General features: G+C 59.7%; 1 protein-coding gene across 1 annotated transcript in view; it reads left to right on the top strand.

The window, feature by feature from the left end:
- The window catches only part of SKI (SKI proto-oncogene), a 44734-nt gene continuing 20381 nt past the window's right edge, over positions 1 to 24353 (top strand). The window contains 2 exon segments of the mRNA XM_077151552.1: positions 1 to 456; positions 458 to 986. Of these exon segments, the coding sequence (XP_077007667.1) occupies positions 17 to 456; positions 458 to 986 (969 nt within the window). The 5' untranslated portion in view covers positions 1 to 16.

Raw genomic sequence — 24353 nt, 5'->3', positions numbered from 1 at the left:
CGCGCCGGAGCGCAGCATGGAGGCCGGGCCGGGGGGCCGCGGCGGCTTCCAGCCGCACCCAGGGCTGCAGAAGACGCTGGAGCAGTTCCACCTGAGCTCCATGAGTTCCCTGGGCGGCCCGGCCGCCTTCTCGGCGCGCTGGTCGCAGGAAGCCTTCAAGAAGGAAAGCGCCAAGGAGGCGGGCGCGGCTGCGGGGCCCGCGGCGTTGCCGGCGGCCGCCGAGCCGCCGCCCGTGTTGCACCTGCCCACCCTCCAGCCACCGCCGCCCGTGCTGCCCGGGCCCTTCTTCATGCCGTCCGACCGCTCCACCGAGCGCTGCGAGACCGTGCTGGAGGGCGAGACTATTTCGTGCTTCGTGGTGGGCGGCGAGAAGCGCTTGTGCCTGCCTCAGATCCTTAACTCGGTGCTGCGGGACTTCTCGCTGCAGCAGATCAACGCGGTCTGCGACGAGCTGCACCTACTGCTCACGCTGCACGGCCGACCAGCTGGAGATCCTCAAAGTCATGGGCATCCTGCCCTTCTCGGCGCCCTCGTGCGGGCTCATCACCAAGACGGACGCCGAGCGCCTGTGCAACGCGCTGCTGTACGGCGGCGCCTACCCGCCTGCCTGCAAGCCGGAGCCGCCGGCCGGGCCGCCTGCGCTGGGGCTGGCGCTGAGCGAGCGCAGCTTCAGGGTCTACCACGAGTGCTTCGGCAAGTGCAAGGGGCTGCTGGTGCCCGAACTCTACAGCAGCCCGAGCGCCGCCTGCATCCAGTGCCTCGACTGCCGCCTCATGTACCCGCCGCACAAGTTCGTGGTGCACTCGCACAAGGCGCTGGAGAACCGGACTTGCCACTGGGGCTTCGACTCGGCCAACTGGCGCGCCTACATCCTGCTGAGCCGCGACTACGTGGGCAAGGACGAGCAGGCACGCCTGGGTCGCTGCCTGGACGACGTCAAGGAGAAGTTCGACTACGGCAGCAAGTACAAGCGGCGGCTGCCCCGGGTGAGTGTCTTTGTCTGCGGCCGCGGGCGGGGCGCGGGAAGGCCGCGAGGGGCCGCGCTCGGCGCCCCGCCTTCGGGGGGCTGGCTTGTTCGCAGTCGGCCTGGAGGCGGCGGGGCGGGAGGCCTGTGTCCCGAGCCGGCGGCGGCGCCTAGGGGCCCCGCTCGGTCACCAGCTCCGTGGGTTGGAGGCCCCGACCTTGAGAACGGGCCTGGCCGCGCCGCGGGGAAAGGGGCTGGGCTTCTCAGGCGCCGGCTCCGCCCTGTCGCCCCTCGGTCTGCGGGGCCGCGAGGCCCAGACCCCCGGCCCGGGACTCACGGTGGCCCCCGCCCAGCCCTTGCCGCGCGGCTGTAGGAGGGACCTGCGGTCCGGTTCGGGCCCTTTTCTCCAGGTGTCGGAGGCCCTGTGGTTGTCGCCGGCCCTGGGCCGGGGCGCCCCCACCCCCGCTTTTGCGATGTCCCTTCCAGACACGCCGGCGCGCCCCCCGCCTGCAGAGCGCGGCGTGGCTCGGCTATTCTGGGGAGGCCTAATTAATTCAGCTATTGCATCAAACTTTTTTTCCCCGTCTGTGAATAGATGCTCAGCCCGGTTCTCTCTGGGCGCCCCTCCAGGGAGCAGCGGCCGGGGGAAGGCGGGGGCCGTGTGTGCGTGCCTGTGCGTGCGCAGGCGTGCGTGTGCGTGCGTGCGCAGGGGGGCGGTGGCCGCCCGGGGCTCTGTGGGTTTGGGGGTGAATGGGCGGCGTCCGGGCTGGGGGCGGATGTGCTGGGCAGGCTCCTGTCTCGGGAGGGGCGCTCGCCATGGGCGGGTGCACGGGACGGTCCCTGGGCCCTCGCCAGCGCGGGACGGTGTGCGTCCTGGTGGCCATGGTGCTGCAGGAGGGTCTGGAGGGGAAGGAGGACGGCCGGCAGGAGCAGGCTGTGTCCTGCGTCTGGGGGTCTAACTGCCCTCCTGGGCCTTGAGGGGACCAGACCCGGGACCTTGGCACAGCCCCAGGCGGAGCAGTCACCTGCCCCACCGCCTGGCTCTCCTTCCCTGCGGCCAGCCCTGGGTGTCCCTGCTGATGGGCCCCGACCCTGCTTGGGGAGGAGGTGGACCGTCCCCTGCAGTACCAGAGAGGAGGCCGGATGTAGTTTTACTCTGGCAGTTTGCACAGAGCTTCTCCTCGGCTCATCTTCCCCAGTGCTCTGAAATTGTATTTGCTGATTAAAAATGTGTTTCCAAGTGCTGGTGGAGATGCTTGGTGTTGAGTCCAGAGTGGCAGCCCGTCCCTGACCTCGCTCCTGCCCCAGGCCGAGCCCCCTCCCCCACTGAGTGGGCAGCTGGTCTGTGGCTCTGCTTTGCCAACCCTGCCCTGCCCCCTGCAGCAGGCCCCCTCTGCTACATGGTCCTCTGAAAGTCTCCGCAGCACCCCTAGGGACTCATCTGTTTACACTCCTGGGGGTCACAGGAAATGGAGTGTCGCCCTGGAACATGGGGTGCATCTGACAGCTGTGTGCAAGATGCTACCTAGAGCCACTGCGCCCACCTCTGGAGAGCTGCCATCCCGCCATCCCTCTTGGCAGCAACTTTATAGGCTGTGCTTTGATCTTCTCATTCCCTTTATAGTGTGTTTTAATAGTTTGGGCTCCCGAGGCTGAGGAGAGGGGCTAGAGCTGTGTTGTGAGTGCCCTTTGCAGGGACCCACTCCTCGCTGTGCCTTCTGGTGAGTAGATTGACCAGGAGGTGCTGTCTGGATGTGCGCAGGCTGAGGGGTGGGCCTGGCCCTGTGTCCCTGTGCCCCGAGGTGGAGCTGTCTTGGGGGAAGGTGTTCCTGAAGCCAGTGCAGCATCTGGGTCCCGCTGGCCTCTCGCCTGGTTGGTGAGGGTGGTGGTTCCCTGTTGCCCTGGGGTAGGTGCAAGCAAGGGGAGGAGGCGGGCTCCAGACTGGTGTTCCAGCCACCCTGGCAGGATGTGACATATCCAGGCATGACCCTGTATGTGCGGGCAACCGTGTCCAAGGCTCTGCTGGTCAGCAGAGCTGGGAGGAAGTGATGGAGTGATTTGCTGTCTCAGGTGCACGAATGTTCCTGAGAGGTCTGGGGGACAGGAGGCCATGCCTACCACTGCCCAATGTCAGCCAGACCAGAAGACCCTGCAGTTGGCTGGGGCCCCCTGGACCAGCGCAGTCAATGCCCAACTGGCCCAGGCCACGGAGCCTCCACAGTGGGCCTCAGCCCCACACTGTGTTTGTCACTGGCTGTGTGACCTTGAGCAAGTTACTCACTCTCCCTGTGCCTTGATTTCTTCATGTGTGAAAAGGCGAATGCTGTGAGCAGCAACTGTCAAGCTGCTTTTTTCTCGTATTTACCTGCTGTGTGTCCAGGTGGGGGCCAGCACGGCATTTTGCTTCTGGAAACACGTGCCTAAGAGAATCTTCTGCCCCTTCCATGCCCCCATCCCACTGGTTCTGTCCCCTCCTGGGGGCTTGGGTAGGAGCCAGGTTGGACTAAGACCTTTCTGAGGTACAGATTGACATCAGTCAGGAAGGGTGGCAGCTCGGCCCCTGCTGCTTCCCTGGCCACCGGCTTGGGACACTGCACCTGGTCCCAGAGGGCAGCTTCCTGGGTACTGGGTGCTGCCCTTTTGGGCTGATGACAAGGCCGTGCCCCCCAGGGCAGCTGTCGGCCACCTGTGTGGTGGAGCAAGAGGGAACTTGTGACTGGTGCCTGTTCTGGATGTTTTTTCGGCCGACCGAGTCTTCGGGTTTGAGACTTCTGAAGGTTTCATCCCGTTGTTTGAGTATATGGCGCCGTGCCCTCTGGTACTTGAGTTCCTTAAGGGTGCAGTCGCGGAGAGGACACTGTCATAGAAGTGCCGTCGCCTGTGCGGACTGGCTGTATCTTGGGGGGCCGCGGGCTGCCATCCTTGGCCTGGGGAAGCATGAGTGCCCATGGCTGTGGGTCTGCGTTCTGGGTGCTGGGGTGTTTTTCCTGTGCCACCCGCTAAGTGTCTTTGGTCAGAGGGCAGCATTCTCAGGGGACTTTGGCATTGAAGAGGGCTGAGGCTTGAGGGCCGTCTTGGGGAAAGACTTGGGCTTTTAGAGGCCGCAGAGTGTCCCCGGCTGACCAGACTTTCAGAGCAGGTCAGGCCGGGCATGGGCGCTGCTGGGCTGGCCAACTGACACATTTCTTCTGGAACCCCTTTGGGAATGGCCGTGGCCGCAGGGTGTGTGTGGCTGAGCCAGTCCGAGGTGCCACTTTGGGGTACGCTGGGGACCCAACTGCCACCGTGCTCCCCTGCCAGGGGTGGGTGGTCCCTGCGAGGTGGATCCGTGGCCCCTGGCAAGGGGTGGGGTCTGCGGGCTGGACACTGGTGCTCCAGGTCGGAGGCCTGTGGGCTCGTCTCCCGGGGACTTTGCGACGGCTTGCAGGTCCCTGCCCTGCACCCTGGAGGAGGCCCTGGGAGAGGGTGTCCTGGGATGCCCGTCCTGCCGGTTTCCGGGCCCCTTGCTCAGGAGCCATGCAGGCAGCCGTCGGGGTCCCCGTGTACACTCAGTGCCCCCCGAGCCTGCGGCCAGCCAGGGCCTCGGAGGATGACGTCACTGCCCCTGTGGTGTCCCCGTTTCCCAAGCTTCCCCGCCGGTGCGCGTGGCGTCTGGCTGCGGCGGCCAGTGAGGGCAGACAGGAAGTCGAGTGTGCGGAAGTCTGGGCCCGCGGGAGGCAGTCTCACCGCTGGGCCGGCACTGTTGGGGGTGGGGTGGCCTGGAGGGGTGGCACAGCTGGCACCGAGGTGGGGCTGGCACTGGGGGGGTGGGACATGCAGTGTTGGGGCCGCAGCCAGCACCAGGCGTCCCAGGAGAACCCGAGGGAGGAGCGAGAGGAGAGGCGGCGTCCCCTGCCCAGCCGCCCGCTGCCTGCCTCCGGACTCTGGCGGTCGAGACTGTTACACAAGCCATAATAATGTGTCTCTTTCTAAGGATTGCGAAAGTTTATGGAGGGTTTCTCCATGGGAAGAATTATGCAAGCCTCAACTGAAATGCTTTTAAAAAAGTTGCTTTGTTTTGAGTCAAAACACAGGGCTAAATTATTTCCTCAGGTCCGTGAGAGCTGGGGACGGTGTCTGTGCCGGGCCTCCGTCTGGGGAAATGGGCATGGCCGGGCCAGGGCGGAGTGGGGCCCAGTGAGGTGACAGGGCCCAGCTGGGGCCCGGCTTGGTTCCGGAGACACTGGAGGGGGGAGAGGCACACTTCCTTCCCGAGCGCGGGCTGGGGGAGGGCAGCTCAGCCCCGCGGTGTCCGTCCGTGTGTCCATTCGTGCGTGGAGTGAAGCCTGGCCATCAGTTTAAGCACCACCCCTCCTGGCTGGTGGAACGCAGCCTGCTCTCCTTCCCCGGGCTCAGCCCCTGCCTCACTGGCTCCAGGTCGAAGGAGGTCACGTTCAGGTGCATCTGGAATGTTTTGGGGGTGCAGCGAAAGGCAGCAACTGGTGCAGTCTCTCTGGGTGGAAGAGACGGTTCTAGAAAATGCTGCTCTCCAGGGCAGTGCCAACCATGCATGGCGCTTTGACTCCCCAAGCCCACGACAGGGGTCCCTAGGGTCACCAGTGCCAGGACCCATCTGTACTTGCATTGGCTTGTTTACTAAAATGAGGGTGCGGGACAGGCAGAGTGCAGGTGAGCATGGGAGCGAGGCCTGGGGGGCCCCTGTGTGTCCCTGGCGGGGGCCTCTGGAGCATTCCGGAGCCTCAGTCCCGGGTTCAGGGGAAGTAGCAGCGGACAGGAGCCTGCCCGACACTGCTACAGAACCGAGCTCTTCTTGTTTTCTCAGGCTTTGTTTCTCCAACTTGGAGAGTTTTAAAGATTCTGTGCTTCATGATCTTACAGACACGGTTAATAAGTTAGAGAACCAGATGTGGCCCACCAGCAGGAGAAGTGGGGTCTGCCCGTACATCTGCTTTCCCCGGGGCTCGGCCTGGGCCCCCAGAGGAGAGCGTGGGGCTGTGGTGCGGCTGCACCGCTACTACCAGACTCTGCATGACTCAGTGGCATATGGAATGGCCGGCTCTCCTGGCCTGTCTTCAGCTCCACTTCTGGTGGCTGGAGGGATGGAAGGCGGGGGTGCGGCTGTAGCTGTAGCTTAGGTACTGGCTGTTCCCGGTGCTGTGCCTTGAAGGAAATGGTTTGCTCAACTCCCACCTCAGGATGCTGGTCCTTAGTCCATGTCCCAGATCCCTTGTCCCCGGCTCCTAGCAGCATGCTTGCAGGTGCTGGGGTGCCAGCTCAGCTGGGACTGCTGGGTGCCTCTGCCTCCCCAGCCCCCTCTGGCTGGGCCTTACCACAGCCTGGCTTCTCCTGGGATGTCATCTGGTTTCTTGGAAAGAAATGTTTCCTGTGGAAAATGGGCATCCCATGGGTCTCAGAGAAGTGAGGATTGAGGCGGTGGCAGTGGATGGGCCCAGAGGACCCCCTGACCCTTGTGACTATGCACCCCAAATGGGCCCAGCAGCAGAGCCAGCGCTATGTGTCTGCTGACCGAGCTCTAATGCATGGTGGCTGCAAGCTTGGGGGTGCTGGAGAGACCCCTCCTGGGCCTTTTATTGGGGGGCGGGTCCTGTGAGAGGTGGAGCTTTCTGCAGGTCTGGCGGGGTAGATGCCTCCCTAAGGTGCGGGCATGCGTGTCGCGCAGATGGGACTTCCCCAGGCCCACTCTCCTCCAGGCTCAGCCATGCCCTTTGCCGCACTCGGCCTGCGGCTGGAGCTCCAGGCAGGCGGGGTTGGGGTGCTGCTGGCCTACTGGCCTTGTGAGGGTTGCCACTGCGCCATGGCCACCCCCTGGACGCCTACTCCCATGTGCTGATGTCTTTGTGTCCAGTCACTTCAGTCTCTGGACTCATTCAAGCAGGAGTATCATCACCAGCGAGGGTAGTTATTTCTGTTGACCGTAAGCATTTCTGTTACTTGTGAAACAGTCCACCAGCTGTGAAAGTAAAGTGCTCGCCAGCCCCGCGGCCTGGCCTGGGGCCCCGGCCCGGCCACCAGAATTCAGCAAGCGGGCAGCCGGCAACACGGGCTTGTGCATGGCCGTGAACTTTGTGTGGTCATAATGGCAGAGGCCATGGCCCAGCACACAGGCCGGGAGGTCGGGTGCACCGCGTGCCTGCAGCAAGACCTGGGGCCAGGGCTGCAGAGTATGGCTCTGCGGTCGGGAGGCTTCTCTGGGCTGGGGGTCGGCCAGAGCCTACCTGCAAACGCCACGGGGGTCCGCGTTTCCCTGCCCCGGCCACTCCCTGCCTGGGCCACAGGCTGTGTGTGCAGCCGAAGCCATGCTGACCCTTCTCTGGCCGGGGTCGAGGCCATGCCCAGGCGGGGCTGGTGCTTGGGGAACCCCTGGGGGGTGGAACAGTGGCCGTGTCGGGTCACCTGCCATGGCAACCCTCTCCCTGGGACTGCGGCACTATGTGTCTGTGACTGCCCAAGTATCCTTGAAGCCCTCCGTGTCCCCGACACCCATGAGGGCCAGTAGTACTGGGGAGGGCGCGTCTGTGCAGGACCTGCTGGGGTTGAGGCAGAGGGGCAGGGGAGGGCCACCAGCGGGCTAGGCCTGCCGTGGGGGCTCCGTGCTGGCAGGACCTGCTGGGTTAGGCTGCCCTGCAGGGGCTCTGTGCTGGCAGCAGCTCCGGGCTGCAAGGGTGCCTGCCAGGTGGCCCGCCCCCCTCTGGGGAGGATCCTGGGGGGGGATGTTTGGGACTTCGAAGGACGCAGGAAAGCCCCTGAAATCCCCCCCGGCCCCCCAAGCGCCGCCACCCAGACGCCATAGGCACAGTGGGGGTCCTTGCAGGCTTGCCAGATCCTGGCTCTCTGCAGCTTTGGGGCGCGCCTTTGGGTCACCTGCTGCCTTGTCCACTTCCGGATCAGAACCATGCCTGCCCATTAGAAACGTTATCCTTCCAAGTGAATGGTATGCAAATGTAGTCAATTAAGCGAGGGGATTTTAATTAGCAGTTTAAGTTCATGTGTGAAGTGCCTTGCCTTAATTACTTGACAGTTTTGTTGTAAATTTGCTAAGTTTTTTTTTGCAGAACTATCAAAACTGTGATTTTTTTTTAACATCTTCCACGCGGGGAGCCGCCGCCCGCCTGACCTCCGTCTTGCCTCACTTGGGGAAGCGTGCTCAGCTGAGTGGGGGGCTCCGGGGCGGGGGCCTTCCCCCCAGCTCCTGGGCCTCAGGTAGGGGACACAATGGCCGAGACTCCCATGAAGTCGGGAGGGACAGTGACCCCTGGGGGTCCCGTACGTCCTTGCCCCGGGCCCCTGGGTGTCTGTTCGTCTGTGGCCTGTGGGACGCTGGACTCCTCTCGGGCCGCCCGCTGCGGGGTCCTGGGCAGCAGTTGTGGGCTGTGCCCGCCGTGGGGCGCATGCGGGAGGGGATGGGGCCCTGGTGGGCCCGAGGCTGCAGGAGGCCCCTGGGCCCCGGCCTCCTTCCCAACGCGTTCCCCAGGCCAGGCCGGCGCTCAGCCACTACATGGCAGCACAGATTTTGGGCCACATGTCCCGGGCAGCTCCCTGGGGCCCAGCTGGGCAGCGCGGGGTAGTTGTCTGCCTGCCCCGGCCTGGGCTGACCTGCTGGGTGGGATCTCAGAGCCGATGGGGGCATCAGTCGGGAAGGTGCTTGGGGGAATAGTAGGTGCCAGGGGACACTGGGCAGCTCTCCTGGGTGGGTCCTGGGTGCGCGCTGAGTACTGGGCAGGGGCAGTGGGCAAGCTCTGGGCAGGCACTATGGGTACCAGGTGGGCACTGGGCAGCCCTGCTGGGTGAGAGCTGGGCAGGCACTGGGCAGACTTGGTGGTGGCTGGGTGGGCATTGAGCGCTCTGGGTGGGTCCTCAGCTCTGGATGGAAGTTGGGTGGGCTTTGGGTGCTGGGCAGGCTCTGGTTGAGCTCTGGGCAGGTGTGGGGTAGACGCTTGGCTCTGGGCAGGTGCTGGGCTCCCTGCTGGTGAGAGGCAGTCAGGGGCAGACCTGGGCCCTCTGCTGTCAGCCAGGTCCCCGAAGCGGCAGAAGTTCCAGGTTGGGGCGACTTCCGAGGCCCAGGTGGGAGGTGGGCTCAGGCAGCGCGAGGTATGAAGCATGCGTTTCCAAGCGGCTTTGGTTTCTGATGCCCCTGAGCAGGGATTTAGTGTGATCTGGAGGCCATGAGCTACCTGGGGTAAGGCTTCCCGGGGGAGGTGACCCTCAGGAAGGACAACAGAGCTGCTTGCGCTGTCCCTCTGCACCCTGGGGAGGTGTGGGGGGAGCTGGGTGGGGGCCGCTTGTAAAGGTCTTGTCTGCAGAGGGAGCACAGGCTGGTGGTGTGTCCATCTGCTGGCCTCCTGGTGTGGCCCAGGGTGATGAGCACGTAGGACTGGTGAGTGGCTGTACCGCAGAGTAAGCTGGAGTCTGAAGCGTCTGTTTATAATCCGGGTGTGTTAACAGCTCAGAAGGTCTAGAAGCCGCCTGTGGAGCTCTGGGAGTGGTGCCGTGGGGTGCTGCAGTTCAGGTGCCTTTTCCTAGGGGAGGCTGAAGCGTGAGCAGAACTCACGACCTCACACGACTGGGACCCTGGCGGTTCTTCTGCTCCCTCAGGTCATAGGCCGTCCCGGAGCTCGCTGGTATCAGGCTTCAGGGCAGGTCCTCACGTCCTGAAGTGGCTCTGCTGCCCCGGACAGCTGATCAGGGAGCAGAATAGGCCTGTCTGCAGTCCGGATACCTTTTTTTCTGGCCTAGAGGTTGGTATTTTGCAAGAACTTCAAGCCTCTAGTGATGTTGCAGAAATCATGTGCTGAACCCCTTGCTGCCCAGGGCTCATCAGTTTCCCAGGTTTCTTTTTTTTCAATCTACTTAATTTATTTTAACATTTGTTCCCCCATTATTTATTTTTAATCCATATGTTTTACTTGTCTGTCAAAAAATGTAGATAAAAGCATCAGGCACAAGATTTTCACAATCACACAGTCACATTGTGAAAGCTATATCTTTATACAATCATCTTCAAGAAACATGGCTACTGGAACACAGCTCTCCATTTTCAGGCAGTTCCCTCCAGTCTCTCCATTCCACCTTAACTATATAATGTGAAAGAATAACCTCCAGGATAACCTCTCGATTTTGTTTGGAATCTCTTAGCCAATGACAGTTTATTTTGTCTCATTTTTCTCTTCTCCCTTTTGGTTGAGAAGGTTTTCTCAATCCCTTGATGCTGAGTCCCATCTCACTTTAGGATTTCTGTCCCACGTTGCCAAGAAGGTCCACACCCCTGGGAGTCATGTCCCACGTAGAGAGGGGGAGGGCAGTGAGTTTGCGTTTTGTGTTGGCTGAGAGAGAGGGGCCACATCTAAGCAACAAAAGAGGTTCTCTGGGGGTGACTCTTAGGCCTAATTTTAAGTAGGCTTAGCCCATCCTTTCTGGGGTTAAGTTTTTTATGAACAAACCCCAAGATTGGGGACTCAGCCTATTGCTTTGGTTGATCCCACCGCTTGCAAGAATATCAGGGATTCTCCACTTGGGGGAGTTGAATTTTCCCCCTTTCTTGCCATTCCCCAAGGGGACCTTGCACATACTTTTTTATTCACTGTTCAGATCCCTCTGGTATCCTTGAATTTCTCGCATTGACCCTCTCTGTCTGTGTCAGCACCGCGTGCTTCTCACCGTCTGGAGTTTGCTCTGGCCAGTGCGTTCCTTACCCTCTGTCCTCGGGTGTGGGTCTCCTGAAGGCGTGGACATCGGTGTGCTGCCCCGGCTGGATCTCTGAGCCCATGGATGAGTGCCCGGGCAGCAGCAGGGGCGTGGGGTGAGCTGCCCTTGCTGAGGGTGCTTTGTCCGCAGGGTCCTGTGTCCCACACAGAGCAGCAATGAGCAGCTTGGCGCTGGACGCGGTGGACGGCCCTGCCCTGCGCTCCCTGGTGAGGGGGTCTGTGACCGTGGGCGTCCCCCTGTCTTCGCTTGTGTCACGTCGTGCCTGGTACATGTTGATGTGTGCCTGGGTGTGCGGAGCGTCGGTCAGTGGTGACGGCTCGGCTGGGAAGGACGAGCCAGCTCAGGTGCTGCTTCAGCTTGTTTGAGGCGTCGTCTGAGACTTCTTCCGGAGGCGCTCTGCACCAGCCAGGGTCCATCCTCTCTGGCTGTCCTTTTCACTCTATGCTCACGTACACATGTGTGTGTGCCTTTGCTGGTCTGTGTGTCTGTGCACGTCTGTGTGTGTGCTTGTCTGTGCGTGTCTGTGTGCCCTTGTGTGTGTATGCCCATCCACGTGCGTGTGCTTTCCTTTGCTTCTCCTGTTTGCTTCCCTTTTTGGTGAACTCCAGGCTCTCCAGGACTGCTCTGGTCCCAGGGCTGCCTTCTGGGGTTGGGTCTTCGCCTTCGGCCCGGTGGAGCTTAGCGTGCCTCGGTTTATTGGGTGGGCGTTGGGTCGGCTCTGGCCCTGCCTTCCAGGCCCTGCACCCAGCCTCTGATGCCCACAGGACCCCAGGATGTGCTTTGCTAAGAAGTTCCCAGGGGACACTGCAGCCACCTGTCCCCAGGACCCCATGCGGAGAGCCCCTGGTCTGGGGTCAGCCTGCTGGGCCCCCAGATCCCTCCCCCGTGTTTGCAGGTGAAGCATTACTGGGCCGCCGCCTCACCAGCCGGGCAGGCCTCTTCTCTGGCTGCCTCTGTCCTGCAGTGGCCTGGGCCGGTGGTTGAAGTGAGACACCTGGCCCTTTGAGCCAAAAACAGTTACGATTTGGCCATTTACAGACAAAGTTTGCTTTCTGGTAGCTTGGCCTCATTCCTGCGAGTCTTTCTGGGGTGGAAAAGGATGTTCTCAGAACCAACTGGAAGCAAGCTGTGCCCCGTGCCCTGTGCCCTTTGCGAGGCGTGGAGGAGAGTACGGGGCGTGGAGGCCCACGTTGCCGTGCTGAAACGCTGCTGCCTTGGGGCATCTCTAGCATGTGAGAAGCCATGCGTGTGAAAGCGGGCAGTGAGAGCGCATGTGTGCAGCCACCACCACGTCCTAGCAGGGTGCTGCGTGGCTGCCCCCCACACACACACACCGTGGTGCTCTGCTGCTGGAGCCGTCTGTGTGCTGCGTTGGGTTCCTCTTTCCGTGTCTGCTGGGCGAAATTCTGTGGCGCGAACATGCCGCGCTTCCCCCGTCTAGCAGCTGGCGATGGGCAGATGGCCGAGCAGTGAAGCTACCGTGAGTACTGTGTGGCAGTGGTGGCGGCGACGGGGTTCCATGCCTTGGGTGGAGACCTGGGTGTCAGTGGCCACCTGGGTGTTTGTGTCTGTTCAGCCTCTTCAGAAACTGCCAGCTGGCCTCCAGAGGGATGTGCTTTAGCCCACCTCCCCGCCAGCAGCCTGTGGGCCTCCAGGTCCTTCCACTGGTGCTGGGTGCTTTTCGTGTGCCCACTGCCCGCTGCACACCCGGCCATCGCCCACCCACGCACCTACCCTTCAGATCCCTCCATCCACCTGCTCACTCATCCATCCACCCGCACGTCCGCCTGTCAGTCCTTCCATCCACCCACCATCCACTCATCCTTCCGTCCTTCCATCTATTTTTCTGGCTAAATAGCTCACATTTTTTGTCCATTTTTTTTTTCTGTTTGTTTGTTTGTTGTCTTACAACAGTTCTGAGAGTTTATGTATTTTGGATACCACCTCTTTTTTATAGTTAATGTTTTGCAAGGACTTTCCCCCAGTTTGTGGGTTTTTTTTTTCTCTTTAGCAATGTCTAAAAGAGTAGAATTTAAACATTTTGATGGAATGCAGTTAATCAGCCTGTTCTTTTATGGATTGTGCTTTTGGTATCCTAGTAACTCTTTACCTAACCCAGGGCCACAAGATGTATTCTCCTGTATTTTCTTCTAGAAACTTGATAACTTCAGGTTTTACATTTTGGTCTGTGATGCATTTGAGGTAATTTTCGTTATCAGGCATGAGCTGTGGCTCCAGGTTCACATTTTTGCGTTTCAGCACCTGGCTGTCCTTGCCTGTGTGTTACTGAGTCTCCTTTCTCCGCCTGCGTTGCCGTGGCACCTGGTCAGAACTCTCGTGCGCGTCGAGGTGCCAAGCTGCGCTGACCTGCTCGCCTGGTGGTCATCCCTGAAACCAACTGACGGCAGCCCCCTGTTCTTTTTCAGAGTTCTTTTGGCCACTCTAGGTCCTGTGCGTTTCCATATGAGTTTTAGAGTCAGCCTGTCAATTTTGGAGGGGGGAAGCCCCTGCTGGGGTTGTGACGGGGATGCATGAGTTCTGGGCCACTTCAGTGAATGGACGTCCGAGCCGTGTTGACTTGTATGACCCACGAAGAAGTCTCTCTCCGTGGTTTTAGCTTGTCCTCAGCATTCCCAGCAAAGCTGTCTGTTCTCCTGCATGTAGGTGTTTCACGTGTTTTCTTAGCTATACTGATGTTTCTCTGTATTTTTCCTTGACGTTAATGTAACTGGTATTTTCTGAGCTCGGTGTCTAAGCCGCTGGTGCAGTCGATGCTGTGTGTCATTCCTGCCCCTGCCGCCCCATGAGCTCTCTTCCTCGGTGCCATGGGTGTCGGCAGGTCCCATGGGTCCTCTTCCCCGGTCCCCGAGGATGCGGGCGGCCCTCCAGTGGGTCCTCTCTGACCCGGGGCTCGGGGCCCCCGTGGTGCCTTGGGCTTCTGCGCAGGCTGTGGGATTGGAGGCCTTGTCTCCCGCTGTGGAGAGGCTCGGTGTGAGAAGCTCGTTTCCGGTTTTAGTTTATCCACCTGGTGAATGGCAGAGCTGGTTTTAGGATGCTAAACCAACTTTGCCTTCCTGGAATAAACCCACCTCGTCTTGGTGGCTGGAGCCTTGCAGGGTTTGATTGGCATTGCGTTGACAGGGCGCTGGCCCGTGGCTCTCTTCTGGAGGGTCAGTCTGCTGTGGGTCTTGGGGTCATGCTGGCCCCAGAACGGTTTGGGGAGCACTCGTCCTCTTGGTTTTCGGAACAGGCTTGTGTAGGTCGGCACACTCCTTCCCGCAGTGCCGGGTGGAAGGTGCCGCGACTCCCCGGGGCGGTGGGCGGCCCGGCTCCTCTCTTTCCCCTTTCCCGGGGGGCCCTGGGGAGGGGGTTGCTAGGACTTTGCCTGCCGTGGCTCTGGCACTGGGCTGTGGGCTGGCGCTGTTTGCACCGTTCCTGTGCGGTCCTGCAGAGCTGGGGTCGTGGGGGCAAGGCCACCTCACGCCTGCCCCGGCCGGTCACGGTGTCAGCAGCATGGTCATCTGTGCATCCAACCAGCTTTTGGTTTCATTGTTGTTTTTCCCTTTCATTGTCCCATCTTCTGTTTCCTCGATTCACCGTCTGATCTTTATGTGTTCCTTTCTTTGGCTTACTTTGGGTTTGAGTTGCTCATCTTTTCCTGGTTTCTTAAGGCAGTTGAGGTTGTTGGTTTGCGACCCTTCTCTTTTCTCCCACAAGCCTTTGGCCCTCTCTTTGGTCCTGCCCGAGCCATAGCCCACAAGTTCCTGGGCACCGCATTTCGCTGTACCCAGCTGAGAGTGCTTTCTGATTCCTTTTTTAGGAAAGAATACCTTTATTGACAGAATAACATACACACAGTCCGTCCATGGTGCACAATCAGTGGTTCACAATATCGTCACGTGGTTGTGTATTCATCACTATGATCATTTGTTTGAACTTGTGCATCACTCTAGAAAAAGAAATAGAAAAGCCATGCATCCCATACCCCTTTCCCCTCCCTCTTGTTGACCACTAGCAAATTCCCATCCGATTCCCTTTTTCAAAGCTTTTTTGTGTGTGTGGGGGTGGGGTGGGGAGCGAAATGGGTACCCGGCATGGCAGCGAGAACTGTGCCTGCTGAGCCACCTTGGCCCGCCCCCCTCCAATTCCTTTTTGACTCTCCTGGGTACCTGGGTGGCCTGGGCGTGTGACTTGATTTCTGAAAGTTTGGCTAGTCTTCAGGGATGCATCTCGCTGGCTCTGACACCATTGCATTGAGGTCGGAGGGTGCAAGTGGTGTGACTTACACTGCCCACCACTCAGGGCCCCATCCTGGTAAGTGGCAGCCCCACGCGGCCAGGGGCGCGGGCCTCGCCTGCAGTTGCCGCTGTCAGTTCTGCTCCCGGTGTCTCGTGGCTGTCGCGGCGGTGTCAGCGCCAGTTGTCCAGCCCTTCTCGCGTGAGTCTTCCCACTGGCTGCGCAGGGATTCATCCTGGCCGTCAGCAGTCGATGCCAGGCCTTGCAGCACTTTGCTTCGTGTTGCCTGTGCTTGGGAGTCTGTAGAGCTTCTTGGTTTGTAGTTTCCATTAAATTTAAACACTTTTGGCCACGGTTTCTTTTCCCCCACACTTTTTAAAAACTCTTTTATTGTGGTGAAGTGTACGTGACATAGAAGTCATTTAACCATTTTTAAGGCAGCCATCTGTGACTTGGGTCAGTGGGTGCCCTGTGTACTGGCTATGAGGCCCCCCGCCCTGGGTGGCCGTGCTCCTGCCGCAGCCGATGGCCTCCCATGCCCCACAGGCTCTGCGTCCACTGCAGGTGGTTCTGAGTGCTGCGCTCCACTCAGCACTCTCTCTCTTTTTTTTTTTTATTAATTAAAAAAATTAACTAACAACATTTAGAAATCATTCCATTCTACATATGCAATCAGTAATTCTTAATATCATCACATAGATGTATGACCATCATTTCTTAATACATTTGCATCGATTTAGAAAAAGAAATAGCAAGACAACATAAAAAGAAATAAAATGATAATATAGAGAAAAAATAAAAATAAAAAACACAAAAAATATAAAAAAACAAAAAAACTATAGCTCAGATGCAGCTTCATTCAGTGTTTTAACATAATTACATTACAATTAGGTATTATTGTGCTGTCTGTTTTTGAGTTTTTGTATCTAGTCCTGTTGCCCAGTCTGTATCCCTTCAGCTCCAATTACCCATTATCTTACCCTGTTTCTAACTCCTGCTGGACTCTGTTACCAATGACATATTCCAAGTTTATTCTCGAATGTCGGTTCACATCAGCGGGACCATACAGTATTTGTCCTTTAGTTTTTGGCTAGACTCACTCAGCATAATGTTCTCTAGGTCCATCCATGTTATTACATGCTTCATAAGTTTATTCTGTCTTAAAGCTGCATAGTATTCCATCGTATGTATATACCACAGTTTGTTTAGCCACTCGTCTGTTGATGGACATTTCGGCTGTTTCCACTCAGCACTCTTATCGTGCCCTTTTCTCTGTGGCTGCCAGCCCCGGCCGCTGTCGACCCCCTCTGGAGGCCTGATTCTCGCTTGGGGTGCCCAGTGCTGGACAGCCCCTCACCCCCTCCTTGTGCAGTGACGCTGGCCTGGGGGGCCGGGCATGTCCCCGTTGCTTTAACATTGACCTTTGGTCTGGGATGTGGGCTACGTGGAGAGTTTCTGGCTGCATCCTGGGGGTTGGTCCTGTACGGCGTGCCCCTGACTCCCGCACAGCAGACCCCTGCCGAGGTTGTGCCTGGCCCTCTCTGCAGGCATCGGGAGTGTCCATTCCCTGTGGCCTTGAAAACCGCTGCTTTGGGAATTTTGCCGGGGTGTTTGGCTGGTCCTGGGGAAGGTGGGTCTGGTGAAGGCCCACCTTGGCTGCAGGCTGGCCCCTCCCGTGGCAGCACCGCTGTGACCACCTGTAGCCAAGCCGTCCTCTTGGCCCACAGCAATTGGAATGCTAGATTCTGCCCGAAAAGTTGTTGTCCTCTCGCCTGGCCGTACATCTGCAGTGCAGGAGGCCTTGGGGACACCCGGGGCCATGGGGGGCCTACGACACCTGGGCAGGAGGCCTCGCCCACTGAGGAGGGAGGCTTTGGGTTTATTTGCTTGATATGAAAGACAGTTAGTCCAGGACCGGATACGGCGAAATGCAGAAATAACTCAGGACTTTAAAGGAAAGCCCCCGGGGTGGTCTCTGCTGAGGAAGGTCGACGCAGCTCTGGTGCCGTGGTGGAACTTTGTCCTGCAAGCAGGCATGCTCACCCCGCTGCCGTCTAGCCTGCACTGCATGGGCCTCAGCACCCCCGTTACTGCGCTTTAGTGGGATCCACACTGCATGAAGTTTCCTGAGCTTACCCCCCAGCCTGCGGGGTCCGCGCCGCCCTCCTACCATGGGTTTCTTGGCTTGTCTGCCGAGACTCGTAGGCTGTCTGGCGCTCGAAGGTGGGAGAGGGTGCACATGGCACGTGAGTGGTCTGCTGGGCCACGCGGGCCTGAGGTCAGCGCTGATCTCCCGGGGGACGCCACGGTGGGGGGGACCTTGGGCCCAACGGATGGAACACTGCACCCCGCACTGGGTGTGGGCAGGTCAGAGCGCCGGGGGAGGCTGTCTGGGAAAGTGCACCCAAGAGCAGCACGGGTGGCGGGGGGGGTGGGGGGGGGGGGGCGTGCAGCACATGTGCCTGCCAGGGGCGGGGGGAGTGTCCAGGGTCCGTGCATGCCTGGGGGGCCATGCCAGGGCATGTGGGGGTCCACCAGATGTGTGTGCCTTGGGGGGTATGTAAATGAAGGGGGCGGCTCCTGCATGCCAGGGGGAGGGGCTGGCCCAGCAGCACTGCTTTTTGTGAGGACGTCCCCTCCTTCCTGGAGAGCCACGCCCCCATTATTCCTTCAGAAAGTGGGGTTCTGCTCTTTGTGCCCCCATGTACCCTGGGCTGGGTAGCTGGGAGTTGCCAGCTCCCCTCGCTGCATGAAAAGGGGCTTAGTGTGGCCATGTGGGGGTCAGGCTGTGGCCTCGGCTTTGGGGTTCCGGGGCTCTGCTGCTCTGGGTGCATTAGCTCTGTGGTGAGGGTCTCTCCTCTTCCCCACGTGGCCTGGGGACCCGCAGGGTCTGCGTGGGAGCCCCCGGGGCACAGGGTCCTCGGCTTTGTCCCATTTACGAGAGAGAGACAGAGACAGAGAGGTCGCAGAAAAGCCCGCCCCGGGGCCGCCATCTGGAGATTGTAAAACAACGTCGGTGTCTGGGGGGCTGGAGCGCCCCACCCCTCAGGCACCTCCGGGGCTCCGCAGTGGCGTCTGTGCGAGGGTGAAAAGTTCAGGCCTCAGGCCGCCGGTTTCCCAGGGAGCCCAGGAGGCAGCAGCCAGGCGGGGGATGGCCACGGGGGCCATAGGGGGGGCCGACGCCCCGCGTCAAAGGACCGGGTTCAGCGCGTCCACTCCTGAAGTGGGCTGCAGGTCCAGCTGGCACTGCGGGGCCTTTGGGGAACCCTGGTTGTGTCGATTACCTTCAGGGCAAGTAATGGGGTCTCTAGGGAGGCCCCCACACAGCCAGCGGACGTCCAGGGACCTGGCATCCGGCCTTTCTCCAGGGGAGAATTGGGCCCTGGTGGGGGTCTGAGCCTTGCGGTCTTGAGGCCATCGTGCCCCCACCTCCCCAGGACCCTCTGCTGCCCCTCGCGTCCCTGCGAGGCGGTTCAAAAGGCCACCACCCCAGATTTTATGGCCGTCCTGCATTCCCACGCCCCCCACCCTGGGCTCGGGAACAAGCCCCAGGGCAGCCACCGGGGCTGTGTGCCTTAGAGGCTTGAAGGCAGTTTCAAAGTTGAACAGAAATGCATGCGTGATGCTAGTAACTTTTTTTAAAAAGTGCGCATGCATCCAAATTTTGGGTGAAGGGAAACCCGAGCTCAAGTCTCCTGCCTCCTGGAAAGAGCAAGGTGGGAGCAGCGGAGAAGGGGCTGTTGACACGGTGCCTGCCGCAGGGGCTACCGCCCAAACCTGCGGGAAGGGCCCTTCCATCTCCTTTCTGGGCCCCGGGCCCTGCCCCGACATACCATCCCTTGGGGATAAATGACAAAACGTGACTCGACTGACATTTCAGGTGGCATTTTGTGTTTTGTTCTAGATTGCAAAAAATCCTTAAATACAAATTAATTACATCTCTCTGCTTCCTGTTTTTTTGCATGTGCTGACCCTGTTCTTTTGGACTCTGGGATAGGGAAGACTTAGTTCCACTGCACAAGAGTCGGAACCTTTTTAAACAAATGTGTTTTATTCTGATAGACCCCTCTCCGACCCCGCCTGCCCCCCCAGCCCCCTTGGCGTGCTTCTCCCTGGGGTGGGGAGGTTCCTGGTCCATAAATCAGGGAGACCGTCTGGTGGTAGTAAAAACGATCAGCCGGTCTGAAAGACCCCTGCAAGCACATGGTGTGCTTTCTCCTCTGTGAACACGTTTGTCACTGGTCTCCTCTTGGAGGTGTCCTCTGGAACCATTTGGCTTTTATCTTGGGAGCAGGCAGCGGAAGTCTCTGCAGTGAGGCTGGTGCTGAGGGGGACTGGGAGCCCTGGGCCCACCAGAGGTGCCAGCACTTTTCCAGAGCCTCCTTGCTTCTCTCAGCCTCCGTTTTCATCACTGAGCTTAGAGCTGGGGCATCACTGGCTGTCCCCGGGAGTGGAACCCTTTTGCTGTGACAGGGCAGACATTCCCCACACCACACCCTCCCATGAACCTGGGGGTTGGGGGGCCTCTGCATGGGACTGGGGGTCCCTCTGCTTCTGGGTGGGGCGTCCCCAAGCCGCCACAGTGGGCTGGTGGTTTGGGGCTTCTGGCAGCTTCTCCTGGAGCTCTGGGCACGTGTGGCAAACTTGAGCTGGTTGTGAACCTGGCGCTTCCTCTCGTGTCCCTGGCCACGTTTTCCCATCTTGCTGAGACCCAGCCTGAGGGTCGTGGGGCGTTGTTGCCATACACCTGGCCGTCACCAGTCTCTGCATCACTGCTCTGACAGCACTGGCATAGGATCAAGGCACTGGTGACACAGAGGGGCACCCGGCTCTGCCCACAGCATCTCTGTCCCACCCGGCGTTGTGGAGCCTCCTGGATGCAGCCCCATGCCCTGCTTGCTTGGAAGTGCCTGGAGCCTGGTGTGCCAGTGCCTTGGACTCTGCAGCACACGACCTGGGGTGCACAGGCCCCTGGGGCCGCCTCACTGTGTCTCGGATGTGCAGCTGAGAGGTGCTGGGAGAGGCTGGGCTTGCCTTTCTCCGCAGAGGCAGCATGGTTCACCCATTTTCCTTCTTCTTGTGTGGGCCAGTGCCAAGAAGCAGGGCTTGGAAGAACTCCGCTGTGCCTCCGAGAAGCCCACAGCCACCCCCCGCCACCTCTGCGGTCAGGCTGGTGGTGCCCCCGGCTTCCTGGATGAACAGTGGCACCTCGGCCCTGTGGACTCCCTCTCCTCCTTCCCAGAGCCTCCGGGTGAGTCTTCACCTCCAGGCCTGACCAGGATCCCCGCCCTGAGGGGGCTGCAGGGGAACGTTGTAAGCCATGATCGTGGAGCCTCTGGCCTTGCCCACTGCTTCCTGTATTCCCCCTGCTTCCCGTGCAGAGGAGGGGGCTATGCCGCCTGCCACAGGGGCGCAGGCTCGGATCTTAGATGGGGCACCGGGGTGGGATGCAGAGATGCTGCGGTGCAGTGCTCGCATCTGGGACATGCCCGGCCAGCGTTGGCAGCTGTTCCGTGCGAGCCCTGCCTCTGCCTGAGGTCTTGGGGCCCTGGGGCGGCAGGGGGTAGGGGGAGTTGGTTTTTCCGTAAACATCTCTGTGCAGTTAGCTGCTTGCGCTGTGGGGGGTGGGGTTGGAGGACTCTGGGCCAGGCCCTGCCTCCCTCCCTCCCTCCTCCTCCGCCGCCTCCCCCCCCCACCCCCACCAGGCCTGCAGGAATTTTTACAGGCCCCACGTGCCGGGGGTGGGGGGTTGGGGGTGGGAGGCGGCTCCTGATGCAGCATGCAGAGTTGAACAACTTTGCCCTGCTCTTTCGAGCTACCCTTTCTCTGGGGTCCTCCTCAGCCCTCCTGTTGGGGAGGCAGCCTGGGGGGGCGTCCCTTACCCTCGTGCCTGGCCGCAAGCCCCCTGCTGCAGTCACACACCACCATCTCAGTCCCAGATAGTGGTTTCCAGCAGAGGGTCAGCCCAAGGGCTGGAGAGAGGAGGGGTGCGGTTCCTGGGGGGAACTAAGGGTCCCACCCTGCTCCCCGGGTGCCTCTGCATCCTCCTGGTCCCTGGACGAGCCCCCTTGAAAGTCAGAGGGGCTTGGTCTGCCCCGTGCAGGCGTGGGGCGCTGGGTGGGGAAGCTACTGCAGGCTCCCCTGGGGTCGGGCCTCCCACGAGGTACCCGGTGGCAAGGCAGCCGTGATCTCTTTGGCCAGAACCCACTGCGCAGGGTCACTGGGCAGGGGACGGGGTGGGGGGCGTTCCTGGGTCTCGGCTGCTCTGGCAATTTTTAAATTCCCGCATGTTCTCTTTTAACTTCTGTCGATGCCGCAGAACCTCTGTGCTGCGTCAGCCCTGAGGGCTTTCTCTGTCGTGGAATTCGGGGCTCACAGTCTCTCTGGGGCTCCTTATGCACTTGTAATGGGTGCTGAGGGGTATTAAGTAGGTGGCACCTCTGGCTGTGGATGCTCCCGGCCAGGCCCGGGTGTGTGGGGTTATTCAGACGCAACAGGGAGCCGAGGGGCCCTTAGGCCCGCGGCAGGGTCTCCCACTTGGCAGGTGCCGCTCCCCACCTCAGAGCATGTGGGTGGTTCTGCCCCTCCCCTGGGAAACCTGGAACTCGGAGTTCTCGTGTTCAGAGGCTCAGAGGCTCGGAGGGCATAGCCCCTGGTGGCCTGCATTAAGCGTTATTTCGCTGAAGCAGAAAGGCTGTCTTGACTTTCTAAGCTTCTACTTCCTGAAACTCGTGACCCTTTTGCTTCCTCAGTGCACATGTCTGCTAGTGCTCTGCACCCAAATTGTACACAGCCTCTTACGACCATCTCCTGGCAGGGTTAGGTTTGACTGCATGACGCAGTAACATAATTTGTGCACACAGCGGTGGTGCCATGTGGCCACTGCTGTGCTCCGCAGGTCAGTGACGTCTGCAGGCAGGTGCTCCAGATGTGACATCCACGGTCCTCAGGGGCCCGGGCTGCTCACCGTGCTCTGTGCTGCGCTTAGCTTCCTGCCTCGTGGCCCAAGGTAGCTACTTGAGTTCAAGCCATCATACCAGGTCCCTGTCAGTGGGGCAGGACACGCGTCCGCCTGGCTGGACCGGCTGTGGTCACATGACCCCACCCCCTTGCAGTCAGCACGTGGGGAGACTTAGACGCGGGTCGGGGGCAGTGACAAGCCCACCACCCCAGCGGAAGGCGCACCTGCCTCTCTGTGGTGGGAGGGAGGGAATGACGGAAGAATTCAGTGATGCATGTATGGGTAAACTAAAAATTGATTGTCGCATGGTCACAGCAGACTTTGCCAGAGATCAGGCCCCAAAGCAAATCTCCGTTCCAGAAATGACTGCGCAGGCCAGCGTCAGTGTCAGAGCGTGCTGCGCTTAGAAGGGAGCAGCTGAAGGCAGCACTGTTGGGATAAAACTATTCACTTGAAGACTTTTTTAAATTTTTTTGTGAAAAATAACATACATACGAAACAATAAGTTTCAAAGCATAGCATAACAAGTAGCTGTAAAACAGATTTTAAAGTTTGGTATGAGTTACAGTTCCATAATTTTCCTTCTAGGCGCTTCAAGACAGTGGAGGCTAAAAGAAATATCAATATAATGATTCAGCAGTTGTACTCATTTGTTAAACCTGACTTTCTCTGTATAATTCCACCATCACTTTTGATCTTTCTCCCACGCTTTAGATGCTTTCGCACGTTAGCAGAGGCTGTCAGTAACGTGATGGGGATGAAACTAGCTGTTGTTCTGGAGAGGCTGGCCCCTCTGTATCTCAGGACCTATCTGGTCCAGGATCTATCTGGGTTGTAGGTTTCTGGAAAGTTACTCTAGTGCTGGAACCTTGTTGAACGTATATAAGCCCTAGGCGTTCTTTAGAATGGGCTGGAATGGTCCTGGTTGGGGTTTGGAAATCAATGATAGGTAACAAGGTCTAACTGGAGCTTGCGTAAGAGTGACTTCCAGTAAGGCCTCTTGGCTCTGTTTGAACTCTCTCAGCCACTGATACCTCATTGTTGTGCTTCTTTTCCCCCCTTTTGGTCAGGATGGAATTGTTGTCCCCACGGTACCAGGGCCAGGCTCATCCCTGGGAGTCCTCTCCCACGCCGCCAGGGAGACTCTCACCCTAGGACGTTATGTCCCGCTCACTTGAAGAAATTTTAAGCAAACTTCTAACTTTGTTAAAGAGGAAATCAGAGCTCAAATTTAAACTTCTTAGACAGGTGTGCGAGACATCTGGGATGTGGTCACCATGATGGTAAGAGGCCAAGTTGTAGCCTCTGACACGTGGGGATTAGAAACCAGGCTGGGCGGCTGCAGAACCGATCGATGGAGCAGGAAGAAGTCAGGGTGAGGGTCCACAGGAATGAGAAGCAGGTGCATCGCTCGTGAGTAGAAGCAGAACTGCCTGGAGAGGCTGGCGGGATGGCCGCGCCTTCCACAGCCTGGTGAAGGCCAGGAGAAGAGACACAGGACTCTCGGACCTGAGGGGACGCGACGGTGCCACGGCCTCCACGTGTGTGGGCACAGCCTGCTCTGCCCCTCGCGCTCCCTCATGGGCTGTGTCCAGCCCCGTGGCTCCCCGTGATTCAGCATTGTGGGAGCTGGCACCCATTGGTGGATGTTGTGTTCCAGGGTTGGGGTGCTGGGTGTGTGCTCTGCAGCCTGAAGGGGGAGGGCAGGTCCCTGGGAAGGTGGGTGCTCACCCGGGCTGAGCCGGCAGGACTCTCTTCTTATGCGTCCTGGTGCCGCAGGCTGAACTGGCAGCGTGCAGGGGGCAGCCATGTCCCACCACAGCCACCTCCCCATGCCCCAACCAGCGGGACTTTCAGTGGACTACTGCTCCCATTTGGCCTGGGAGTGGGCTGGCCCCCAGCCATCCCGTCCCCTGCAAGGGGAGCAGGCTGGGCGGGGGGCCCCTGTCGGCTTCGGGAGGGAACAGCCTGCAGCCCAGGGACTCTGGTGTCCTCAGGAGGGGCAGGTGCAGAGGATGTGCTCCCCACGGCCCCATAGCAGCCCTCCTACCTGCTGGGGCACAGCGTCCACACGGGCTCCCCAGGGCGGCCGCAGGGCCCACTAGGCTGGACAGTGTCTGGTCTCACACTGGACATGGAGATGCTGCTCGCTGGCCAGTGCCATCCTGCATGGGTCTCTGGATACTGGGGGGCGGGTGTGCCGGGCGGGCCCTCTGCAGCCCAGACACCCCAAGATACACGGGCTCCCCTGCTGGAGGCCCCCATGCCAGGTCACAAGTGTGGGCCACCTTCTCCAGACACAGCCTTGAGTGACCCCTGTGGGGTGAGGGGCCACCCAGGCCTCTGAGATTCTTGTCGCCCTTTGGGTCTCCTACAGCCGGCCTAGGACCCTGGGCACTGTGTCCCCCACCCCGCCGCTTCCTTCTCCTGCAGCCTGGTGCAGCCCACCCTGTTCCTCCCACCTCCACG

This window comes from Tamandua tetradactyla, chromosome 2, assembly GCF_023851605.1.
Source record: "Tamandua tetradactyla isolate mTamTet1 chromosome 2, mTamTet1.pri, whole genome shotgun sequence".
NCBI lineage: Eukaryota > Metazoa > Chordata > Mammalia > Pilosa > Myrmecophagidae > Tamandua > Tamandua tetradactyla.
This window is presented reverse-complemented; position numbering and strand designations above follow the sequence as displayed.